At 35.8% G+C, this 23844-nt stretch overlaps 1 protein-coding gene across 2 annotated transcripts in view; it reads left to right on the top strand.

Annotated features, from left to right (window-relative positions):
* Positions 1 to 23844, top strand: part of ARID2 (AT-rich interaction domain 2) — a 106514-nt gene that overhangs the window by 53001 nt on the left and 29669 nt on the right. For both annotated transcript variants that reach the window (XM_062612606.1, XM_062612599.1), the window contains 8 exons: positions 8910 to 9043; positions 9907 to 10125; positions 12760 to 12827; positions 20912 to 20978; positions 21062 to 21312; positions 22449 to 22545; positions 22623 to 22832; positions 23209 to 23376. In XM_062612606.1, coding sequence (XP_062468590.1) covers positions 8910 to 9043; positions 9907 to 10125; positions 12760 to 12827; positions 20912 to 20978; positions 21062 to 21312; positions 22449 to 22545; positions 22623 to 22832; positions 23209 to 23376 — 1214 coding nt within the window. The remainder of the gene's footprint in view (positions 1 to 8909; positions 9044 to 9906; positions 10126 to 12759; positions 12828 to 20911; positions 20979 to 21061; positions 21313 to 22448; positions 22546 to 22622; positions 22833 to 23208; positions 23377 to 23844) is intronic.

The raw sequence follows: 23844 nt of genomic DNA on the forward strand, positions 1-23844 counted from the left end.
TGAAAAATCTTAACTTTAAAAGAACAGGGGTTAATACATTTTGGTGTTAGACTATAGTAGAGCAGAATTTAGTTGCTTAACTGTCAAGACTTTGTCAACTGGGCTCACTGTTTTTGCTGTGGAAAGACCTTCCCATATCATCCTTCTGCCAGGTTTGGCCACAGGATTTAAGAATGGTTAGAGGGAAGTTAAAGGTAGAAGTAGGAGGAGGACTAAATTTTCTTTCAGCTACTATTTTGACTAACAAATCTTCGAAGCGAGGAAAACTTTTGCCTTTTATTTTAGGACTTTTTCCTCCCACCCCCTCTTTCTGTAGCAACACAGAGTTTGTCTCTAACTTAGAGACCGTCAAAATAGGTTTTCTTCTCCTGTTCTCAGTTGTGCAGTGTATTTATCCAGAATTTGTTGGAGTTCCTGGTGGTGCAGTTCCTTCAGAAGCTTGTGGTGCTGTCCTGCAGCCACCCCAGTCTTTTCAAGTTGCACTCCAGCATATACACTTCAGTTGGCTAGCATATGGCTTCTATTATTTGTGTGTTCTGTATTGGAGCACTATTAGTATGAAAGCATAAAATAGTATCTTAGTTTCTTTCCTGTTGATGTTCCCATAGATGATAAGAATGCATTTTCAGTGACTTAAGAATTAATGTTGTGTGTGTGTTTGTTTTCTTAAATTACATATCTTGCCTTACCAAAGATTTAGAACTTCATGAAGGCATGTATTTGGTTTTCTTCTGTTTGCAAAGGCTTCTTGGTAGGTTAAGAATTTTTAAACCAAATTTCAAGCAAACTACAGATTTGACCATCTGTCATGTAGTCTCACCTGTGTTACAAAATGTTGTTAATACATTTAAATTCCAGTTTATCCAATCGTAGTTTGTATGTGGTTCTGTAGAAAGGTCTTGGACTAAGCTTAATCTGCACAGGGTCTTCCGAGTTTGCTCACAAGCCTCCTAATGCGTGACAGAATGTTGTCAGGGTGTAGGCTGAAGCGGTGGAGTCTCTGATACGCTGTATATGGTCTGATGGGGCCACACAGGAGGCGATTCAAGAAGAGGTCAGCCCAGGCAGCAGGACAGTGTTCTGTGACCACACAGTGAAGCACCGGCCAGATGTTTGAAAAGCACAGCTGTTGGAGTTTGGTACTCATCTGGCAAGCTGGCCAAATACAGTATTGAGAGTCTTGATTTGTCAGCCTGTCTTACTAAGAGGTTGCAGTAAGCCAGAAATCAAACATATACTGCTGAGAATCACATGTGGAGTGTTTCACTGGGTGCATTGTGTGGGATATTCAGTTTCTGTGTTAGACAATGTGAAGATGGAAAAAACACAAACATTGTTTAGAAGGATTCAGCTGCCAGCATCAGTTCTGACAATAATTGGATGTAACTGTTGGATTAGAATTCATGGTGTCCTCAGGGCCAAGGAAGAAAGCCCTGAAAAGATTGCTGATAACACTGGCAAAACGCTCAGATGTGAAATAAAGTTTGAGGCAGCTTGTTGGTGTGTGCTAAAAGTTAGAGCAGAGCCTTGAAGCAGGTTGTTGAGTTTGGCATTTCCAGGAACTAGGTAGGATAAGCCTTGGGACAAGGGTTTTGTAAATGAACATCTATGAAATGTGTGAGTTAGGCATTACTTGGGACTGCTGCAGCAGCAGTTTTAAGTTCTAAAGCTGGAGTTTCATTCCAGAGTGTGGCACCAGTCAAGCCACGGTTGAGTGGAGAGTCAAGTTGTAAGCGCTTTGGCCCTGCTGAGAAACAGCCTTCTCTGTGATTAATATACAGCCTACTGTTAGGCTTCATGAGTGGATCAGATATTCAAGTGACTGTAGCACGCATAGATGAGTGGTATAGGACTATAATGGATTGCCTGATAAACATTTTGTCTTTTTAAAAAGGTTGCAGCTTTTGATTTGCACCAGTTCATGAGTTGTCCCTTGTGAAGAACTTGACGTACAACTCGGTAAGCCATTTATGAGTACTGCATGCATTAGGGAGGAAATTTTTACAAGGGTTTGTAGTGATAGGACAAGAGGGTAGGTGTAGATTAGATACCGGGAAGAAATTATTTACTGTGAGGGTGCTGAGACACTGGAACAGGTTGCCCAGAGAAGCTGTGGCTGCCCCATCCCTGGCAGCGTTCAAGGCCAGGTTGGACAGCGCTTGGAGCAACCTGCTTTAGTGGAAGGTGTCCCTGTGCATGGCAGGGGGGTTGGAACTAGATGATCTTTAAGGTCTCTTGCAACCCAAACCATTCTGTGCTTCTGTTCTGTGTTGTTGGAAGCCTTTTTAAGTTCAAAGTCTTAGAGTAATAGGTAATTTTTTTATCTTTTTTTCTTTTGCTACCTCCAGTATTTTTTAGTTACTTTTACTGTTTCACCAGAGCATGGATCACTGTTCTGAAAATTTTCTAGTTTGCATAGCATTGGCACTAAGAATTCCTTAGTCCTTCAGATAGGGCAAAAATCATGTTCGATTAGGGGCAGTGAGATGCTATGCGATGATTCTTACTTAGGGTGATACAAACTGCAAGATGGAGTAGTGTGAAATCATTATTACAGTAAGGATTTTGTCTCATGATTGTCTAGGATGTTGTTGTTAATAGGATTGCAAATAGGGGGAGGGGATGCAAGGGAATGAGCAGGAAGACTGTCTCATAATAGAAGGTGTTCAGTCTAGCAGAATGAATGCCATTTCATGTTGTCAGTCCCCTCCTAATAATGCTGCCAAAAAGACAATTTCAAGAAAGATCAGGTAGAGACCTCTGGTAGGAATGGGACCTGCTTGTTTCTCAGTTGAGTACAAAGATAAGGAATTGGTAGTTGATGATTGATGTCTGTACAGTTTTGTCAGGAGTGGCTTAATATATATTTGGCAAATTTACTGTGTCCTGGTATGGGGAGCGAAAATACCCCAAAATCTCCTGATGTTTTATACGCTTATGTAAAATAAGTTGACAAATACTAAGGGAGTTTGTGGTAGACTCTGTATTTTCACTGGGACATCATAGTGAGCTAAAAGTCTAGATGTTTTTTATTGTTTTTTTTTTTGTTGGTTGATTGGTTGGTTTGGGGTATTATTATTATTATTCCAATTCTCCTTTTTTCTGAGAAGCAGATTTAAAAGGTACCAGAAATGTTCCTGAGGCCCTAGCTGATGGTTTGTGGCATACTGCAAGCCCATTCAGGGCTATTGTTGGTAGTAAATTCTATATGCCACTAGCTGTACCTAGTGTAGACTCTCTTTTATTAGTATTTTCTCACAAATATCTGAAAACAAGTCTGAAAGCAACTTGGCTGAATAAAAGCTTGGTTTGTTATCTAAATAAGTACTTTTAGTGGACAAAAATATTATTCATCTTCATAGAACTTACTTTCTCACAGACTTGAGTGGAGCAAAATGACTTACTGAAGTTCTGTTAGAGGAACAAGATGTGTAATATGTGAATTAGCTTTTCAAAAGGATACAGTCTTTTGATTTCCAACTCAAAGGATCCTTAAAGAGTTTTCAGAAAGCATTGGAATCACTTGCCCATCAAAAATAGCCAGCCTTCTCGTGTGTCTGGTTTCCCAGGTGTTTTCCCATTTTTTAGTACTTTGCATAAACTGCAGTTCTAGCTGTTCATCAGGTGTGTGTGTGGTGTTGGTTTTGGGGATGTTTTGTTACTATTAGGTTTATTTCAGAGGGTTTTTTGTAGGGGTTTGGGGGATTTGGTTGGTGTGGTGGTTTTGGTTGTTTGTCTGCTGTGATCCAAGATGGAAGGCAGGAGTGGCTGTAAATTAATTGGTGTTGTAATGAGAAGATTAGGAGACTGAGGCCTGTAGTGTTGATGCATACTGCCTGTGACCTTGCTGAAGTAAGGAAGCATTCTGAATTCCTAATACCCTTTTTCCGTGATCAAGGTATACTTTCCTAGTCTATAGCTACAGATCTGAGTTGTTTTGAAGCATGAGATTAGCCTATTGTGATTATAATTTGAGCTTTTGCACAACTTTTTCAGTAAAAAGCTCCATTTATTATTAAATTTCTTGTATCTTTAGAGAAAGTCATGTCTTTACAGTAACTATTCTGCTGTTTGCATGGTAGCTGTATGCCAGACTGGTAAGATTAGAATCTAAGACTAGTAAAGCTCATTTACAAGCTCATTTACAAAGCTCCTTCTCTATGTTAAAACTCCAGGTCATGCATTCTCTCTGCAGGAAAGAAAAGGAGGGTTTGGAGGATTGAGGTCTGTACAGCTGTCTGTAAACAGTTGGTATTTACATAGTAGGAAGGAATCGTACTACAGCAGTCTATTATGGTCTGATTGTTACGGCTGAAATTCAGTGCTACAGAGCTGTTAAATGTGATGGATTCAGAAACAGTAAAACATCTCCCTCTAAACTAGCAATACCTTTAAAGGGAATGAGTGTATGTGTTAGAGGTGGGGAAAGTATTTCTATTTGAATGTGGGTTTGGGGTTTTCTTTATTGCTGCTTGTCTTTCCGGGATGATTTTCTTCTAGCTTTTATAACTGATGCTTTGGGGTTGTTGGGGCTTTGTCTTGTTGTTTGTGTGTTTTTCTCCTCAGCAAACTTAATTAATTTGGTGTGAGATAGGAAAGAGGGAGTGTTCATTGAAGAGGTGGAATTTTGGTGAATTGAATAACGACAAAAAGACCTAAGAATTTAAGAAAGTGAAGTTGATACTTGCTTTGGCATAGGGAAAAATTAGATCATCACTTAAGGTTGATATGAATCCTGGTTTCCTATGGAATCTTCAGCAAGACATTTGTAAGAACTTTGTGAGATTTGTCAATACTGAAAAAAATTACTACTTTTAGTTTGCAGTAGTCTTTTAATTCATACATAAAAATTTTCTGCTCCCTAAAATTTCATACTCAAACCAAGTGGGAAACAATGTAATTGTTTGGGTTTGGAGGGGGAAGAAGAAAAGCAGATTTTGAAATGTCAGAGTTTTTGTGTTTGGCAGAACTGTTCTAACACATTTTAATAAAGTAGGTATTAGCAGAGGAGCACAATATTCATATTGTTCAGCTCTCATGGCTTTAATAAAAAGCATAAGGTTCAGTATTTGTATTCTGAAGTATAGAACAACATGGATTATTTTATGATATATAAGGGTTCATGTTTATTTTAATGCTTAAATAGCTATTTGTTCTTGGTAAAATGGACAAGTACCAAAAAAGATGGTAATAGATTTACGAATGGTATTTTGAGTAGTAGATATGTTTCCATATAGAGATTTTTACTTATTCAATATTCTTATGAAATCTTATATTCAGTAATGAAAGTGGTTTATGATAAGCTTGAGCTTTGACTTAGACCAGCAAAAATATGAGGAAATAAGATCTAGTAACAACATTCATGAAGTCCCTTTAGACAAGCTACAGCATGTAGCACCTGGCAGTGTAGAAATGGTACATGCACATTATCTTCTTGCTGTCCTCAGCTGCGTGCACCTGCTGTTTGTCCTGCATCAGCTCCAGTATTCATCTGACCCCTAGTCAGCTTGAAAAAACAGTGGAAAGCTGGCATAGAATCCTCTTCATTTGTGAAATGAACTCTTCGAGAGACTGGGTGGTCAGATGGAAGGAAGGTCAAGCTGTCTCTGAGCTATTCCTTTAGGTCTTGATCATAAACACCCTTTTATGTAGATTCTATTCAAATTGATTGGACTTACTCACAGATTTGATTAATACAATTCAGGACTTTTTGAATGTCATATCTTTTCTTCAACACGTTTTTTCCTCAATTTCAACAGCTTTTGGTGATCTCATAGGAGCACAAAGCAAAGCATGTGTTCGTGCATGTGCAGGAAAGATCAAGTCTAGATTTTTAAGTTTCCTTTTCACTTGATAGTTTTGTGAAACCATCTTTTCAACATTGGTCACCTCAATTACAGTACAAACTCATTCAAACCATGATGACATTGATCACAGATCCAGTGATTTACTGAACTGTTTGAAAGACAACAAGCAAATGCTGGTGGCTGATAGAAGACCAGGCTTTTTTGCAGTGAGCAAAACTCAAAAACCATTTTAATTGTTATCATGGGTCAATTTGGACCAGAGTAAATTGGAAATACTGTGATCCTACATACTGTTTGACTTGCAAACAGTTCACGACTGAGTGTTTTCTCAGGATTTTAGAAGCCACTATTGAGTTTATCTTAAAATCATAATCACTAACGAATGCAGGTGGGAACTTAGCCTGCCACAGTAGATAAGACACTGGTATTTTTTTCAGTTTGTAATCACTACAACAATTTTCATGTTCAGAATGGTGAGAATAGAGAAGAGATGCTGCTAAGTATGTAGGTGTACATAGTTCAAAACAAAGAGCCTTCAATAACTTAAAATACTTTCTAGGAGATTTAAAACCATGGGTTTCTAGCTTTCACAATTGTCAATGAGTGTTTTATTCCAGGAAACCATGGTTTTGTAGCTGTGTTAGAGTATCTTCAAAGCTATTTTGAGAAACCAGTACAGATACACTTTAGAATGGAGTCACGGGACACATAAAATTGCATGATGCATTATTCATCAGGCATTCTTTTTGACTGTACACTTGAATGTTTGGTTATGCTACTATAGCTTCATGCTTTTTAAAATCTTTTTATCAGTTGTGTTCCACAGTGTGTGTATTCCTCTCTTCACTATTACTTTTAAATTGCTTAATCCCATGCTATATTTAATATTAATCTCCCATGCAGAGCTTGAGCGTGGTTCGGAATTCAGCTCTAACATGCTCTGTAGTGAGCACACACATATATATATTAAAAAAAAAACAAACACTTGTGTGTGTTTGTTTTGTAAGTTATCCTACAGTTTTTAAGAAGTTCTCAGGTAAATGGTAATATGGAAATGGATATTATCACATGTAATCTTTTCCTGTGTGTGTGATTGCCGTATTTAGTGATGTAACGTTCATTTGTGGAGTACTTAACAATGCATTGATATTGGAAGGAAATGTGGGTTTTCTCCTTAAAAACTAAAGCTTGAATAGCTGAAAGCAGATAATAAAGCAGAAGAAAGCCATGGTATTGCTTCTTTGATAAAATGCAAGAAGGAAATAAATAATAAAACAGTTATGTAAATACTTAGGCCAGACTCTCTAAATAACTGTTTTAATCGAAGCAAAAAAAAAATCTTTAGAAGGGAGGTGTACTGTTTTATTTCCCACCTTGGAGTAATGTCTTTGCTAATATGCTGAGAATCACCTTTTGCCATATAGAAGCTATAGATTGTATTTGGTTCTAATTTTGGATATAAGGTAAAGGAAATAAGTGGGATGAAAGAGTAAAGCAAGTGTAGTGGAAGAGAGAAAGTAGGATTTAGATCTAAAAACATGGATGGAGAGTGTTGAGCTGTGAGTTTTAAAAAGTTAAAACAATTTTATAGGTTTTTACTTTTCTACAGGTTTTAAATTGGAAGCTGATTTGTATAAACAAGGACTTTGAGTTTAAAGATAAAAGCCAATCATATTTAAATGTAGTTTTTAGTCTGTTAAAAATCCCTAAAAGCAAACGATAATGCAGGGAAGATTTTTGCTGACTTCTTAAGTCACTCAAGAGTCTATGTAGTAAGGAGGGGAGCGTACCAGTGGTTCACATGCGAGTAACATATATAGTACTTTGAATATCCTGAACACTATTTAGACATGAACCATAGTTGCATGATACAGTACACTGTGATATGCCTTATTAATACTGTGGGGGTTTTTGTTTTCTTTTTATTTTATTTATTTTCTTAACCAAAATGTATATGCTAACATTTTAAAGGTATGGCTATGTCACTGGTACCTCACTTTATGAAATAACTACTAATTCAATGCATCTAAAGTATTCCCCAGAGGTCAATAAAAACACTGTTTTATTAAGATCTTTCTGATTAATTATAATTTAATGACTTGAGTGTCTACTAACAAAGAAAATATACCAAATATACCAAAAGCTTTTTTCCTCATATATTAAGTATTTTTAGCATATACAAAGAGGAAGAGTGAGGTTTTAAATTATTTCCTGATGATGCAGTATTGCATTATGATTTAGTTGACTCGATATTGTCAGTTTCCAGCACAATGAAAGTTTGTAAATTTAGGCAGCTTTGTGATCTGACAGAATTTCATGACGGGTTTTGCAACTGGGTATCGGTGTGAAGTTAAGCCTACAACAATGGGCCTTTTACGTTGACTTTATGTATTACAGTGTGGAGAGTTCTGAAAGGTACCAGTTTTAATGCTAAATTAATTGAGATAATTTACTAAGCTGACTGTTTACTTTTGGTATATATCACTTCTGCACTTGCAGTCCATTCTGTGTACAGTATATCAGCTTGTTTTTTCTTAAGAGGTTGAGTAGTCATTAGCTGCACCCATGGCTCAGAACTTCTGATGCTGAATTTTGCTGCCCTCAGTATCCCTGACTTCTCTTCCTTTTGTGTAGTTCCTAGGATTTGGTATAGTGTTTCTCTTTGGGTAAGGCAAAAAAGAAATGAGTATTGTTCTGGACTTGACCCCAGTATGTATATTGGTAACCTGAACAGAGTAATTTTTATGATGCATCCACCTATGGAGTTGTCTTGGGTAGCAAAAGATGATTTGGGAAAAATGGACTTAGTCACAAGATGGCTCAACGGATTGCAGTTTAGTTAGTGATTGTTGTTGAAAAATGTGAAGAAATTTAATATCTAAATCCATTAATTCTACATACCTATATTTCCTGTATCACTTAGTTGTCAGTCTGACCCATGTTCTAAGTTTTATACCATTCTAAGGACTGTTTCCAGTAAATCTTCGTGTTTGTACAGTTTTTACTTTCCTTTGACTGTTCAGATCTTGAGGGATGAAGGATTCAGTTGTACAATATATATTCAAAAGGGTTTTTTTTTTATTCCTTTTTTTTTTATTCCAGTTATCTAGAAAAGTATGAAAAAGTCCATCATTTTGGGGAGGAGGATGATGAGGTACAACCAGGCAATCCAAAGCCACAACTTCCTATTGGTGCAATTCCAACTTCCTATAACTACCAGCAACACAGTGTGTCAGGTAAATTTTTGAGGAAAAAAGTGCTATTTTTTTCCATATATATGTGTGTGTGTGTGTGTGTATGTATGTATTTTGACAGGCTACAGAGATAGTGTGTAGCTAAATTTATAACATCATTGAAGCCATTAAATCTGTAGGCCACTCAGGTTATTCATATAATATACTCAAAGACCTTTTCCTCTGGAACCACAACAAAATAAATATGAAAATCCATAAAGTATTTCTCTTCTTTACAAATATTTCTTTCTAATTATCAGGGCTGAGTAGTTACTTGTCTAGAAAAAATATACCTTGAAAATTCGCAGGGTTGTTTTGTTTTTCTGTCACATCAGTCATTTCTCTGCAGAGCCCAATGCCTGAATTGAGCATGTAATTACTTAAGCTTTAAAATCTGCAGAGAAAGGCACATGTGTGAGGAGCCAGAATCAAAACCACAGTAATTTAGAGACCAAAATATTAATCTTGAACCAATGAACAAATCGGAAGCAGGGCTCTGCAGTGGATGTGTAACTTGTTGAATAGAAGGTGACTCCAAACTGTATTGCAATTATATTCAGTTTGAATTAAAGTTTGCATCTTCAGAGCTTTTCTTTGAGAGAACATACAGCAGTATTGCATTCTGGAGGTGATGGAGGAATTAATACCCAGCTGAAAAGGCACACAGCTAAGTGGAATGTGTTCACCATTTTGACCAAACACTAATGGAAAAAAAAAAAAAGGAATTCTGTAAAACATTGTTAAAAACCCACAGTAGCTTATTAATAAACCTTTAAAAGTTACTTCTAATTCATAAATAGTATTGCTTAATGTATCCTCTGAAAATTAATTTAGCTGTGAAAACGTTTTACTTTTTTTTTTCTTAGATTACCTTCGTCAAAGCTATGGGCTGTCTATGGACTTAAACTCACCAAATGACTATAATAAATTGGTGCTTTCACTGTTATCTGGACTACCAAATGAAGTGGACTTTGCAATTAATGTGTGTACTCTTCTTTCAAATGAAAGCAAGCATGTTATGCAGCTGGAAAAGGACCCTAAGATCATCACTTTACTGCTTGCAAACGCTGGGGTGTTTGATGACAGTAAGTATATAACAACATTTTTGCATCAGAGGTTCAATACTTGTAGCGTCTTTCACAACTGTTAATAATTAAAATGTTTATAATTTATTGCACTGTATTACACTTAAATCTAGTTTTTCTTTTCGCCTTGTCCACAGCTTTTATCAGACAGTACAAATACCTTGTACATTAGATAATTTAATACAGTGATGTTGAATAGTTCAGTGAAGTGTTACAAGTAGCTTTTCAGTGATAGAGTTGAATTGTTCAAGATGCCCAAATTTACAGCATTGGATTTCCATCTGCCTGTAGTGTATTACTGCTTTCTTCTGAATTCATAGGGCCATGCTTACTTTTCACAATTCTCATAGCAGGCAGAAATTTAAAAATTAAAAGGGGCAGTCTGAAAACAAGGACCCACAAGGCTTTTTACCCTGATACTCATTGGACATTCAGCTGGAGCAAAATTCAGAATAAAAAACTCAAGGGATACAAATTTAAATCTGAGTTTCAGAATTACAAAGATTTTTAAAAGAGCCTTTTCCATAAAAATAAAAAAAAAATTACAAGTATGTAAAAGAAATTCTCCTGACTTGTTCCGTGTGACCTTCATGCCAGATTGTTCCTTGTTAATTGCTTGTTTGTCTCTCTGTCGATGAGAGGGGAAAAGAAATAAGTTAACCATCCTAAAATCATAACAGCCATAGCTCCTGTCTCGTGCTAGTGAGGAGGAGCTGTTTACTGGACTTACGTACTGATGTTTTTAATTTAACAACCCACCCCCCAAAAAAACAAAACCCTGAATTTCAGAAACTGCCACCATAAGAAATCACTTAAATGAGCTTTTTCAGCGAAGTACGTTTGTCTGCTTGTACAGATGATCGTATCTGTTTGAATATAAAGCTACTTGCATGTGTAAGCACAAACATAGTATGGTATTCCAGAGACTCTGTTTTAAAATTCTGGGGAAGAATCAGTGTTAGACATGGTATACTGTTTGGTGAGGATTTTTAGTCATTAATGTTTTTACCTAATGGTGTGTAGCTTGTCCCTTCTCCCAGTATCGCATTAGTGTTCTCCAGCTTCTCTTTCATGTGTTTGTTTTGTACCCATGCCCTTCAGATATGGTTAGATTTTTGTCATTTAGTGTCTGCATCTATCCCAGTCGCAATAATTCTCGAAGAAAAACATTTGAAAGAAAGCTAAAGTGAAACTTAGTACTGCACATTAGTGATTCCAGCTAGACAGTGTTGTCTCAAGTTCTCCACTTGGACTCTGAGCACAGGCTTCTTCATAGCTGGTCTGTATTAGTATTTCTTACACTGAAAAACATTTGAGGTAAAACCAGCAGTAATAATGAGCAGGTTAATGGGCTTGCTCTTTTCATTCCCTGAGGAAAACTTGTTTTTTTTTTCTGTTTTGTTTTGTTTGGGTTTTTTTTTTTTAATCTTGCCCAATTACCTCTTCTGGATAAATCCAGGGAGTGTCCCAGCAGCATTAGGAGGACTAATTGGGACAAACTGGGGAAAGAAAGGAAGTGTGTGTGTTTACTTATTTTTGCAGCATGAAGCTTCAATTTGAACTACTTACACGCTTTTATATACTATAAACAATGGAAGTAAATCTGCCGGGTTTGGAGATTAAATCCGTAAATCAGATCATATGAAAATACTGTCATGATGATTTTGTGTGTAAATAAATGATAGCTGATTAACTGCATTTAATGTGGGGTTTAGATTTGTCCTATCTATAATAAAGGTTTTATCATTCTTAGTATTTTTAATGTAGTGTTTCTAGGTAACAAGAAAAAAATATCTACAGTTGTTGGGTTTTTTTCCTCCTTCAAGTTTGAGATGATAGTTATATCGCAAGTGATTAGGGCAGTCCCTCCTATTTGGTGGTATATAGTATCTGGGATTTGGAGTAGTGGATAAGCCTCTGGATTCTGTGAGTTCAGAGCTGATGGAGTTTTGGTATTGAGACTTGTAGCATTTTGCTCAGAACAATAAAATATTATGAACCAGAATGTTTTGAGTGTAACTTAAACATGTCATTAGTTCATTACAGAATGTTTGCAAGACCGTTTTTTTTTTGATTGACTCAATCTTTGAGTCAGATTGACTGAGTCTTTGCTGCTTTCAAGGAGCAGTGATTAGAAAGTTTGTAGTAGTGCCTTCACCAAACACCCAAGAATATCCACTATGTTTCCTGGTTAAATATTGATGTTTGATCGAGAGCTGTCAAAATCTCACTGCTATGTTACTTTTTTCAGAGAATATTAGTGGGAATTTGTTTAATAACTGAAGTGTTGCTTACAGCTTACACAGTGCACATATAAACCAGTTGTTGATGTGAGGTTGAAAATTGAGCACTCATCTCCTGGAAAAGAGCTATGAAAAGGTTTTCCGTGTGTGTTTTAAACGGTTCACAATAATCCATTCTTTATGGACAACTTAATTTAAACTGTAAACGTGACATACAAATAAATTAAATTATTATAGAAATTTCATTTGGTTTATGCAGGATTTTGTTTTTTTATGAAAAGGAAACACTGGAAGAGTCTATAGTGTTGTTGAATCTTATTTAGTTTATGCATTAGTAAAAAGTAAAACAAATGCTGATTATTTTACTGAATTCTGCTTTTTATGCTTAAAGCTTTAGGATCATTTTCTGCTGTATTTGGAGAAGAATGGAAGGAGAAAACTGATAGAGATTTTGTTAAGGTAATTTAAAAATTATTAAAATAATTTTGAACTGCAAATGGTGGGCAGCAAATTCTGTAAAAAGAAAAAGATAAGATACACTAACATCTCCTTAGAATTGCTCTCAACGTTTATTCCTTTGATTTAAACAGGGGACTAAATCACAGTTGTCATAAAATATTTGTATAAGCAGCAATAAATGTACTAAGAAAAAATAGGTGTAGGTGAATGAATGAAGAGGTTCCGTGTTTCTTTTTATAAGAGAGCTAATACTTGTGAGGAAAAGGAGAACTGGCCAACATATTCACCAAGAGAAAATAATGCTGGCTTGCTGCCCTTATCAGTGAAGAAACATTCTGGATTATGAAAATTAGGCCCATTACATAAGAAGCCTAGTAGAAATATGAAGAAGCTAGCAATGTTGAAAGTTTATTTCAGTTAAACAGTTTTTGCACAAGCTGTTTTATTGTTCCACTAGAGGGCACAATCTACAACTAATGAAATGAGGTAAAAGTATAACTGAAGTTTCTTTGTATAAATGCTGCTTCTTTATTGTAGGTGAGCACTCTGAGGTGATTGAGAGCATGCAGTTTATTATAGCTGGAGGGGGTTTGACATTTCAGCATATTTTCTGATACACAATTTTCTTGAATTACAGGTGATGATTTGTGTGGCTAAAATAGGAGAAAGAGTAAAATATATTTTGATCTGTTATGCTTTTTATTAAGTAAAATTGTGAAGGGATAAGCTGCCGAGCTCCTTATGAATTCATAGCCAGGTTTCTGCTCAACTTCTTAATTGTTTCATGTACTGAAATGTCTTTCCAGTATTACACAGATATATTTGCTATTAATTTCTTCCATTTGTCTTCTATTTCTGAATACTCAATTTTGGGACAAGTTGGACCATAGTAGTGTTAGCTAAGTGATAAGTATTGCTGAAATATGAGTGAAATAGGTTCCATAACCAAAATTTTCTAGGTGAAGTTAAAAACAAAAAGGTAAGGGTCACGTATTTGTTAGTATATGAACTTGAAAATGTGATTCAAATGTGCTGAAGTGTAAAAAATAATGCTTTGTAATCTTTGTTTTCTTTTTCTATTGAAAATATGTCCAGAAGTACTGTATGTTGTGTTTTGGTTTGTTGTTTTGGTTTTTTTTTTTCTTTAAAGCATTTAGCACTGCTGTGTTGACTTCACCCTCAACTGTCACAGACTGTTCTGATCTAGAGCAGCAACAAGTGCCGTGTCTAGATCTGTAAACATTTAAGATTACACAGAATTCTAATTTATTACATGATCAGTAATTATATAAACTTAAGTAATTGCGATAGAACAGATGGTTCTGATAGATGTTTTTGAGGAAGTGTTAAGTAGAACCACTGTAACTGCAATAAGGTTTACTAATAAGAAACTTGGATGCTTTCCAAGGTCTATTTTTAAACATTACAACATGTATAGCACCACTCTGTAGTGAAATACTGCTGAAAGCATGTCAAAAACTAACACCAGATCTAAAAATATCTCTAATGCCAAGAATCCAGATTTTTCAGAGCATCTTACTTCAAGCATTAGTTTGCCCCTACTACTGGAAATAATTTACTTTGTATTGCAGCTGTGGCAAAACAGAAATCGGGAAGCAGTGTGGGAGCTTCATGATACAGGAGGGAGAATTTGGTTGGTGGGGTAGAGATTGTGTACGTGGTTTTTGTTTGGTTTTTGAAATTTGCTTTTACAGCTTTAAGATGAATAGAATGACTATTGAATGTGCGTCTCTCAATACTCACATTATCCTTTTAAAAAAATCCTTCTTCATTTGTTTTGGTCTTTTTCCATTTTGCTGCCAGTTGTTTGTGTCTTGACTTTTGTAAGGTTAGCAATCCAGTTTGTTTCTCCACTCTAATGGCAGCAGTTCAGAAATTTGTGTAAAGCTGAAAACGGGAGAGGAAAAATGCAGAATTATGACTAGAGTATAGTGATGGCATGAACACACAAACGTTAGTGAATCCTAGAAAGTAGGGTGTGGAGAGCAGTATCTTAAACATATGAATTCTAAACTAATAGGAATTGAATTGACAGAAATTGTGTTGAATTTCTAAATGTTACAAAAAAACCGTAGCGGGTTTTTTATGCGTTGGAATTTTGGGGTTGAGGAGGTGGCTGAGAAATAGTAGGAATCCTGAAGCTGTTTTGGAAATACTTTTTGGGGTTAAATTCAGGCTTCATAGAAAAATCATAACCTTGGATTCTTGGCAATTGAGTGTCAGTTTCAGAGTTGGTAAGTCAGATTTATGCAGAAAAAAAAAGAAAAATATGAACTCCTAGTGTTTCTTAGCTGAAAATAGCTTCTCAAATGCAGCGAAACAAATACAAGTGACATAGGAGACATGTTCAGAATATTTGACATTTTGTCTGTATAGCTACTCTTACTAACTTTTTCCCAAGCTGTTCCTCCTGCTATTGAAATATATAAACATAAACTTGGAACTTTGGATTTAATAGAGCCATTTAGTTTCTGTATTTCAATGTCTTTATTCAGACATTGGGGGTAATTTTAGAATGATGTACTTATACTAAAAAGTTCTGTGGAAGTTTTTAATCTTTGCTTAAAATAAGCTTGATGTAATTTTTAGTCTCTTAATATTATTAATATTTTTAATTAGTTTTAATAAAGGAAAATGGCCATATGTTGGTGTTTTTTTCCTTGTTATTTTCCCCTTCATCCTACTCTATCTTTGCATAGTAGTAGTGGTACAGCAGCACTGTTAGTATTTTTCCCACCCTTAAATATCTACGCAAGAAGTGTTCATTGTTTGGTATTCAGTCTTGAGTTGTGGAATTAATTTATCATAAATAGTCAACTGTTTTAGCACCGATACTTCAATTTTATATTCTGCTGTTCTCCAGTTTTGACTTAAAATTATTGTACTTTAGTTCTGCAGTATCGTGATTTTTTTTCAGAACAGTCTACTAGTTTGGTAGTGTCACATTCATAAGCAAAGGAGCTTCCCTATTTATTTGTGTCCTTAGCATCACTACTGTTCCAGTGGAAGGTGAAGATGAAAACTAATGTGTTTCTTTATGCTAAATTTTGACAGAATCAATTACCTTATTTTACGTATCGTTCCCCCCCCCCCCCCCCCCCCCCCCCCACACACTTCATTATAAAAACAAAAGTTTGGATAATTTGTGATTTACATTATCTTATCTGGAATGCTACATATGTTCTCACTTATACAGACTTCCCTCTGAACTGAATCTAATGTCTTTACTAGTCAGTGAATCTGTTCCATTAACTGGCAGAATTTGAATATTGTTTCAGTTGAACCTGCTGTTAGCCCTTATAGCTATGTTCATTTATTGGTTTTCTCTCCACTTGAATTTTCCTGGTGTTGTCAATAAGCTTAAATCTCTAGTTAGTTGGAATGACTGCATGTCCTTACTTAAGGATTGAAACAACTGGCATTTAGCTAGTCATCTTGTGTCTCATTTTGTTATCCCCATTCCTAAGCTCTGATGGCATCCTGCTCAGATGTTTTCTCATCTGTTCTGGAAGCATTTTTAACTGCTTAATTTTGCATTGAATTTCCTCATGTTCACCTGCGAATATACTTTGTCTTTCAAGAGGGACTTGTTTATATAGCATGCTTCTCATCAGATACTTGGCTGTTTTTCCAGGTATTTCTTTTCTATCTCTAGCAGGTGCCTACTGATGCATATACTGATGTAGTATATGAATAATTGCATTATATTTCTTCATGCACCATTCACGTATGTTCAATTTAACCATTTGGATTTCATGTTCTTGGACTTTGAGGCCTCTTCTAGCTCTAGAGTTCCAAAATCCATACTACTGAAGTTTTTGTGCTTTCTTTATTGCTTTGCATAATGCTTTTTTTGGTGAAGCTCTTATTTTGTTGTCCAACTCTTTCTTCTTTGTAAAAGCCTAATAATAGTTTTCTTTACTGTGCATTTATTCTTTGAATCTTTTTCAGATAGTGTGTAGAGAGAGATCCTTATGCATTTAAATAGCTGAAATGCTTTTCAAATGTCACCTTTCTTGTCTCTCACAGAATTCTGTTAAGCTGACTTGACTTCAGTTGCTCTTAAGTTTTTCTTGGACATTAAATAGGCATGATCATTGTTATATGGTATGATTTGTAGATTCAAATGTCTGTTGTTTTTATTTAATATGATTTCCAGTGAGTTCTGCCTAATCCTGTGCATCTTTTTCCAAAAGAACTTGGCTACTGGCAGTAATCAGATTTTACATGTGAATCAAGTTCTTTACCTTTGTCCATTGTCTCTTAGCATCTGAAAATCACATAGTCAAGCATTGTTTGTTTGCTTCCGAGTTTTGAGGTTTACATTCCTATTAGCAGTGTGTTAACATGATCTAAATATATATATCTAGGAATAACTGTTGATAAGAGCTTCACTTTCTCAAGTGTTCTTGTTCTTTTCTGTTGACCTGTAGTATCAGATTGCATCTATCCATAGTTTATAGTAGGAAATAAAAAACTGCTTGTGATGCTAAGCCAGGGTTTTTTTTTCCTCTGTGATATAATTAACTTTTTCAGAGGATATCTAGAAAGCTTGACTTAAAACTTGTCTTTTTCCACTTTTGCTTTTCCTTTGGGCAAACAAAAGTTTTGTCATGTTTCACCTCATGGGAATCCCTTGTAACAGATAGGTCACAAACATTATATAGCGGTTATTTAATTCTGTTTTCCACCGTGCAGATCTCTGCCCAACCCCATCCTTTTCAGGGATCTGCCCTGCTTAGGAAGGAAACAAATGTTGAGTGGGCTGAGAGCAATCAACCAGAATGCTTAAAGGCAAAAAGAAGGTGATTCAGGCCAATTCTTTCCTTGTGAAGAAAAAGAATACTCTGCAGACTCATTCTGAATTTAAGATGTCCCAACCCCTTTATTCAGAAGTACAAGATGGAGATTACTGTAGGTAATCCTAGTGCTTTGGAAGCACTAGGTGGGTTTTACTGGCAGAACGCATGATTCCAGTGTGAAGATTTGTCTGAGACATAGAGACATCTATATTTCACCAGAATCACAGAGGATAACTTTCAGAGGAAGGTGTGATTCTTTTTGTCTTGGTAGTTTTTTCCCTACTATGTTCCCTACTTTTCTGAAGAAGGTAGTCAGCTCTTCAATGTAATGGTGGCTTCTGAAGATAGCTTACTGGAATCAAATGGAAAGGTGTTCTACATTGTAAATAATTAGAGACACATTTTTCTTTCCTTGTCCAAGAACTCAGCTATCCATGGTAAATCTTTAAGGGGTTTTGGAGTTCAGTGGAGTGATACACATGTGTCCAGGCTTCCATCTGTACATTGACTCTTTTAACATGCTTGTCAATACCCAAAGGCCAGCCCATCTCTTAAATAAATACATTAAATGCCGTATATATAATAGCTTGTCTTAGTTACTTGGGTTTCTTACTGATAAGCTGTTTTGAGTTACTGGCTTGTTGAATGGAGAATGTAGTATATTTCCGAGTTCTTTGGTGGTAGTATCTTTTGAATAATATTTCTGAGTTCTTTGGCGATATCACCGGAGCTTTTCCAGTGTGTTTGAAAACTTAAAATCTGTAGAGTGCTCACAGGAACCCTGGTTTGGCATTTCATGTTTGCTGAAACACCCATGACAGATGCTGGCTTTGGGAATTCAAAGCTACAGTTTTGAGCAAGCAACAGGCTGTGGGGCGCTTCTCGGGTAGAGCAGTGTTCTTGGTGAGCATTATCCCCTGCAGTGCTTCTGTATGTAGAAATAAACACTCAAGAGAGGAAGAAACCCCATATTTTTTGACTTGTTCATAGTGAAGTTGCACTGGCTGCATATTCTTGTCCCGTCCTGCAGGTTCTCTTCCTTAGAGCTTTAAGAGACTTAACAGGTCTCTAGGGCTCAGAGGAACCGAGGCTGTAGGGGGACGCACATCATTCTGGTGTGTACCAGGTAGTAACAGGACTTGTGCGTATGCTCTAGGTAATAGCCAAAAGTTCTGTAGTTGGAGTGGTTAGCATCTTCTGCTCACAGTATAACTGTGTAATGAAACAATTTGAAAATAACAGTTATATCTAATTAAACTTCATTTGTTGCCTTGGCATATCTCTCTCTTTAACTAACAGAAAGGAACTATGTTCTGATTTCTTCTGAGAAAGATAATCTCATCTGAGTTGACAGCTAGCACTGTTTGTCAGACTGCTTCTTTAGGAAGGGGAGACTTTCTCAGTCGTTCAAGCAATTAGTGTAGATCCATTTATTATTTTTTAAGTGAGATGTACAGTTTTCCACCACTGTATCTCTGTCTTCCCCTTTAACCATAGAAATTTGAGGCTTTAGCAGTGTCTGTAGTGTCTTCATCTGCAAAAAACTTAAATCCTCATTTCCTCTCTTTTTGAGAACATGTCCAGTATGATCTGCTTTCCAGATAGAAAAATTTGCTTCTTTATGACTTTATATTGCCAGAGGTTTTTAAGAGTTTCATTTTGGACTATACTATACTATACACTGAAGTTTTAAGTGGCAAAAAGTGGATTATTAGACAATTCAGCTAGCAAAATATGGTGATGCTGTTTTAACATTTAACGTGTGAAAGTAGTTTTAGCATTGTATTGTGGCTGACTTTAGCCTTTTCCAAAGAGATGCAGATTGAAGTTGAAGACTTTCAGTATCTCTGTTCAGTATTCTTTCTGAAAAGAAACGTCTTAGGACAGTATGTACTGACTGGTATGTTTTCAGACAGTGTATTTCTGTGTGCTTTTTAAAATAATGTCTGAAACCTCTTTCTTAAATAGTCTCTTTCTCCAAAAGCAAAAGCAGCACAAAATGAAGTACATTCTGCAGATTTTACCCTCAAGCCTCGGTCTTCTGTGGCTCTAGATGATAGCCTCAGTATTAATTAGACAAATCTATTTGTCACAAACTGTAAGAAGTTAAATTTTTATCTGGCTTTTCTTGTCTTTGCTAAAATGAGGCAATAATCCTTTCCATGCAAGTAATCTTCTTTACTAAACAGCATTTGGATGTCATTTAGCAGCATTGCAGTGGAAAATAAAAATCTTTTCCTTCCAATTTAGAAAATCTGTAGTATTGTATTTTTCAAGAAAATAGTAGTGTCAAGCTTGGTAGGAATGCTGTAATTTAGTAATTACATTTGCATAGCAAAATTTCTGCTGCTGTTCAGCTGCTGATACTTCCCATCCTTCGTTTTTTATCCAGATTTGTGGGTTTATTCTGTGATCATAGCCAAAAGAAGAGCTCTGTCTCATTAGTGAGTCAAAGGAATGTAAAAATTTTTATTAGTCAAAGAATGTTTGTATTTCTGGTACATTAGAATGTATGTATCATTATATTTTTTATATTAATATACACCAGAATGTGTGTTTTTATTATGGTTGGAAACCTTAATCCCTCAATTAATTCCTGAATTTCAGGAGGACTAGCGACATAACAGCCATTTACAGATCAGGTCATATATTTGTAAAGTAATTTGAATTCCAGTCTACTGAAGCACTGTTTTGCTTATATATGTATATAAAGGTCTTTGGTGATGGTAGTTGTTGTTTCTCTCTTTTCTGATTTATGATGATGTGGAAAACATAGCAGAAGCTTTAAAAGGTCTCTCCAGATAGAAATATGTTGTACTTCTAGTAGGAGTCTTAAGATCTGCTGAAACTGAGAGGAGTCACTATCTTCTGCTGTAGGAGTTCATTGTTAATAGGAGGTCAAGGAGGATAAACTGTACTTTTTTCCCCACTTAAAATTGCTGTATTTCTAAGTGTGAAAAAGTATCCATAGAGTTTCAATATGGGCTTCAGCAAAGTACTTGTGTGGCAGCATTGGTTGATCATGAATACGTACTTCTGGTGCTTGAAGGGGGAAGAGTTTCTTAACGTAAACTACTGAACATCTCACATATCATCCTATGAGTGAAAAATGCTGTTATTATTAGGTGAATCAAGACACTGGGAAATTTTAAAAGAACAATACTTTTCATATTTTTCACTCTTTTAACATAATAGAAATCAATATTTAAAAAAAAAACACAATTTCCTAGAAATTAAGTGTATTTCTAATTCTTTCTTCAGTTTTGGAAGGATATTGTTGAAGATATAGAAGTTCGTGATCTAATTTCTGACAGAAGCAAATCTCAAGGTGAGACATCTTAAGTAATCTTAATACATACTGTTGGTAAATATAGGAAAAGAAGGACTAAAAGTTATTTATTTACTTTGTAGATATTCCATCAGAAGAATGGATTTGGGAATCCTTGTTTCATCCACCTCGCAAATTGGGCATTAATGATATTGAAGGGCAGCGGGTACTTCAGATCGCAGTGATTTTACGTAATCTTTCTTTTGAAGAGGGAAATGTTAAACTTTTGGCAGCTAATCGTACTTGTCTTCGGTTCCTGCTACTCTCTGCTCACAGTCACTTTATTTCTCTACGGCAGTTGGGACTTGACACTCTGGGAAATATTGCAGCAGAGGTAATGTACTTCAAAACAGAACAATTGAAATATAATTTGATAAAAGCCTTATGTTAGTGTTAATTAAATTATTTTTTTCTATTCTCTGAATTTGTAAATAGCAATTTTCAAACAAGTGCTCAGAGCAAAAAAAAATTGCAAAATGTGTATGTCACTTTGTTAAAATAGAATCACACGAAGAAGACTGATTGTATAGGGAGGTAGAAGATATTGATAGTGTGTCATTTTCATTGTAGTTTCCCAGAAAGAAGAAAGGAAGTTAGTCAAATTCTGCAGACTGTACACTAGTGTCTTTATTTTATAATGATAACTCTTAGTCATAACTTCAAACTAGTACAATTGAGAAAGGAGGTAGTAGAGGGCTGTATGCCACCTGTAGTGGGCACCAGTAAGCTAGTCATAAGCCACTGGGTATACAGCCTGAATCATAGGAGGCATCCTTTTCAAAGAGATTTGAATGTAGTGAAATACATTATTTCAGTATGTCATATCATTGTGCAGATAAAATTATATAGATTTTATAGGTAAATATGTTCAGGTATGTCTTATTTTAAAATATAACAGATAAGTAAAAAAGGTATTTTCAGAGAATGAGACTTGAACTATTGGTCTACTGCTGAATATTGAAAAAAAGGTGTTTTCATTTGCCATACATTCAGTCTGTCTTGAATAAGAGGGACTATTACATATTATAATGTTTGAGAGCTTGTGATTGAGAAGCAGAAGTACATAGAAATAAGATGAATGTTTGTGATAACATTTGGGAAGGAATGTTTGTGCTTATTAATTCAGGTTCTGTTCTGTGTTGGATACTGAAATGTTTTTGTGTGTGCTGTTGACTGCCTGGGAATAAAATTATTTTCCTTATTCTGAGCTCTGGAAAGTGTAAATTAGACTGCTGCTTCAGAGCAGCAGAAAAGAAGCAGAGGAGGCTCAAAAGAAGCAGAAAAGGAGGAGGGGGCTCAAAATGCTAGCTGCAATGAAAAGCTCACAGGTTCTGTTTTTGTCAACACAAGTATCATATGTGCTGCATTTAAATGCTTCTGAGTCTTACATTTTGATATGTGGATTTAAGAATTTGAACCATTATCACTGTATGGATAATGCTGTTAATTATTTCTTTCCTTTCTCATCAGCTTCTTTTGGATCCTGTTGATTTCAAAACTACTCATCTAATGTTCCACACTGTTACAAAATGCCTCATGTCAAGGGATAGATTTTTAAAAATGAGAGGTAAGATCTCTAGCTGTTCTTGTTGTATTAGGATTGTAATTATTGCTGTTTCAAACTGTTCTGCATTTGTTCTTCAGGCATGGAAATCCTGGCAAATCTTTGTAAGGCTGAAGATAATGGTGTCTTAATTTGTGAATATGTGGATCAAGAGTCCTATAAAGAGATCATATGTCATCTCACACTACCAGATGTGCTGCTTGTAATCTCAGCACTTGAGGTGCTATACATGCTCACAGAAATGGGAGAAGTGGCCTGCTCGAAGATTGCTAAAGTGGAGAAGAGCATAGGTAAGGGAGAAGCAAAATCTATTACTCTTTCTTACGTAGGAAAAAAAAGACTTAATATATCATGTTCAATAGTTAAAAATGTGGCTTGGTCGTATGTGTGTGTGCAGCTTCGGGATGGATATTAGAATAAGAAGTTTCACTAAAATTTATTCTTTGTATCCTCAAGAAATTGATGATTCTTATAAGGAGGGTAGCTAAAACTTTTTGTCTTCTATTTTTTATGCCATGAAATGTGGTTAAAAAAATAGCTTTACAGAAGTATGCAGAGGCTTGTTTTCTTTCAGCACATGGCAATTTTAAAACAAATCAATATGTCCCAGCAGCATTCATTTGTCTTGTCCTAATGTCATTGTTGGTTTTACATTTAATGCTTTAGATACATTAGTATGTCTGGTTTCTATGGACATCCAGATGTTTGGATCCGATGCGCTTACTGCTGTAAAACTCATTGAACATCAGTGCATTAGCCAGCCAGGAGTACTTGATGTCAGACCACAAGTAATGGATCATGGTTCTTCACAGGCCCATGCTGCAGGTGTCCCAGGTTAGTATTATTGGAAGAGGACATAACTCTTCTACCAAATTTGCTATATGGCATATATGATTTTTGTCTTCTGTAGGTTTCTGATTAATTTGAGTATAGCATTATGCATAACATATGGTATCTTTTTCAGACTTGTGCACAAAGCAAATATAAAGCTATGTTAGCCAAAACTGTTGTGAAACAAGCTTTGGAAGAATCTCTATAATTTTCAGGGCCTTTTTTACTGGAAGTTATATGCATTCTTTTGAACTTGTTCAGTGGAAAGGAAGAAAGCATCCATTCTAGATTTTTCTCCCAATTTGCAGAGAATCAGAAGTCATAGAATCATAGAATAGTTAGGGTTGGAAAGGACCTTAAGATCATCTAGTTCCAAGCCCCTGCCATCCGCAGGGACACCTTCCACTAGACCATGCTGCTCAAAGCCCTGTCCAGCCTGGCCTTGGAACACTTCCATGAATGGGCAGCCAC

Source organism: Pezoporus occidentalis, unplaced genomic scaffold (assembly GCF_034315485.1).
Source record: "Pezoporus occidentalis ecotype Australia unplaced genomic scaffold, CSIRO_AGI_Poc_V1 ctg100, whole genome shotgun sequence".
In the NCBI taxonomy this organism is placed as follows: Eukaryota; Metazoa; Chordata; class Aves; order Psittaciformes; family Psittacidae; genus Pezoporus; species Pezoporus occidentalis.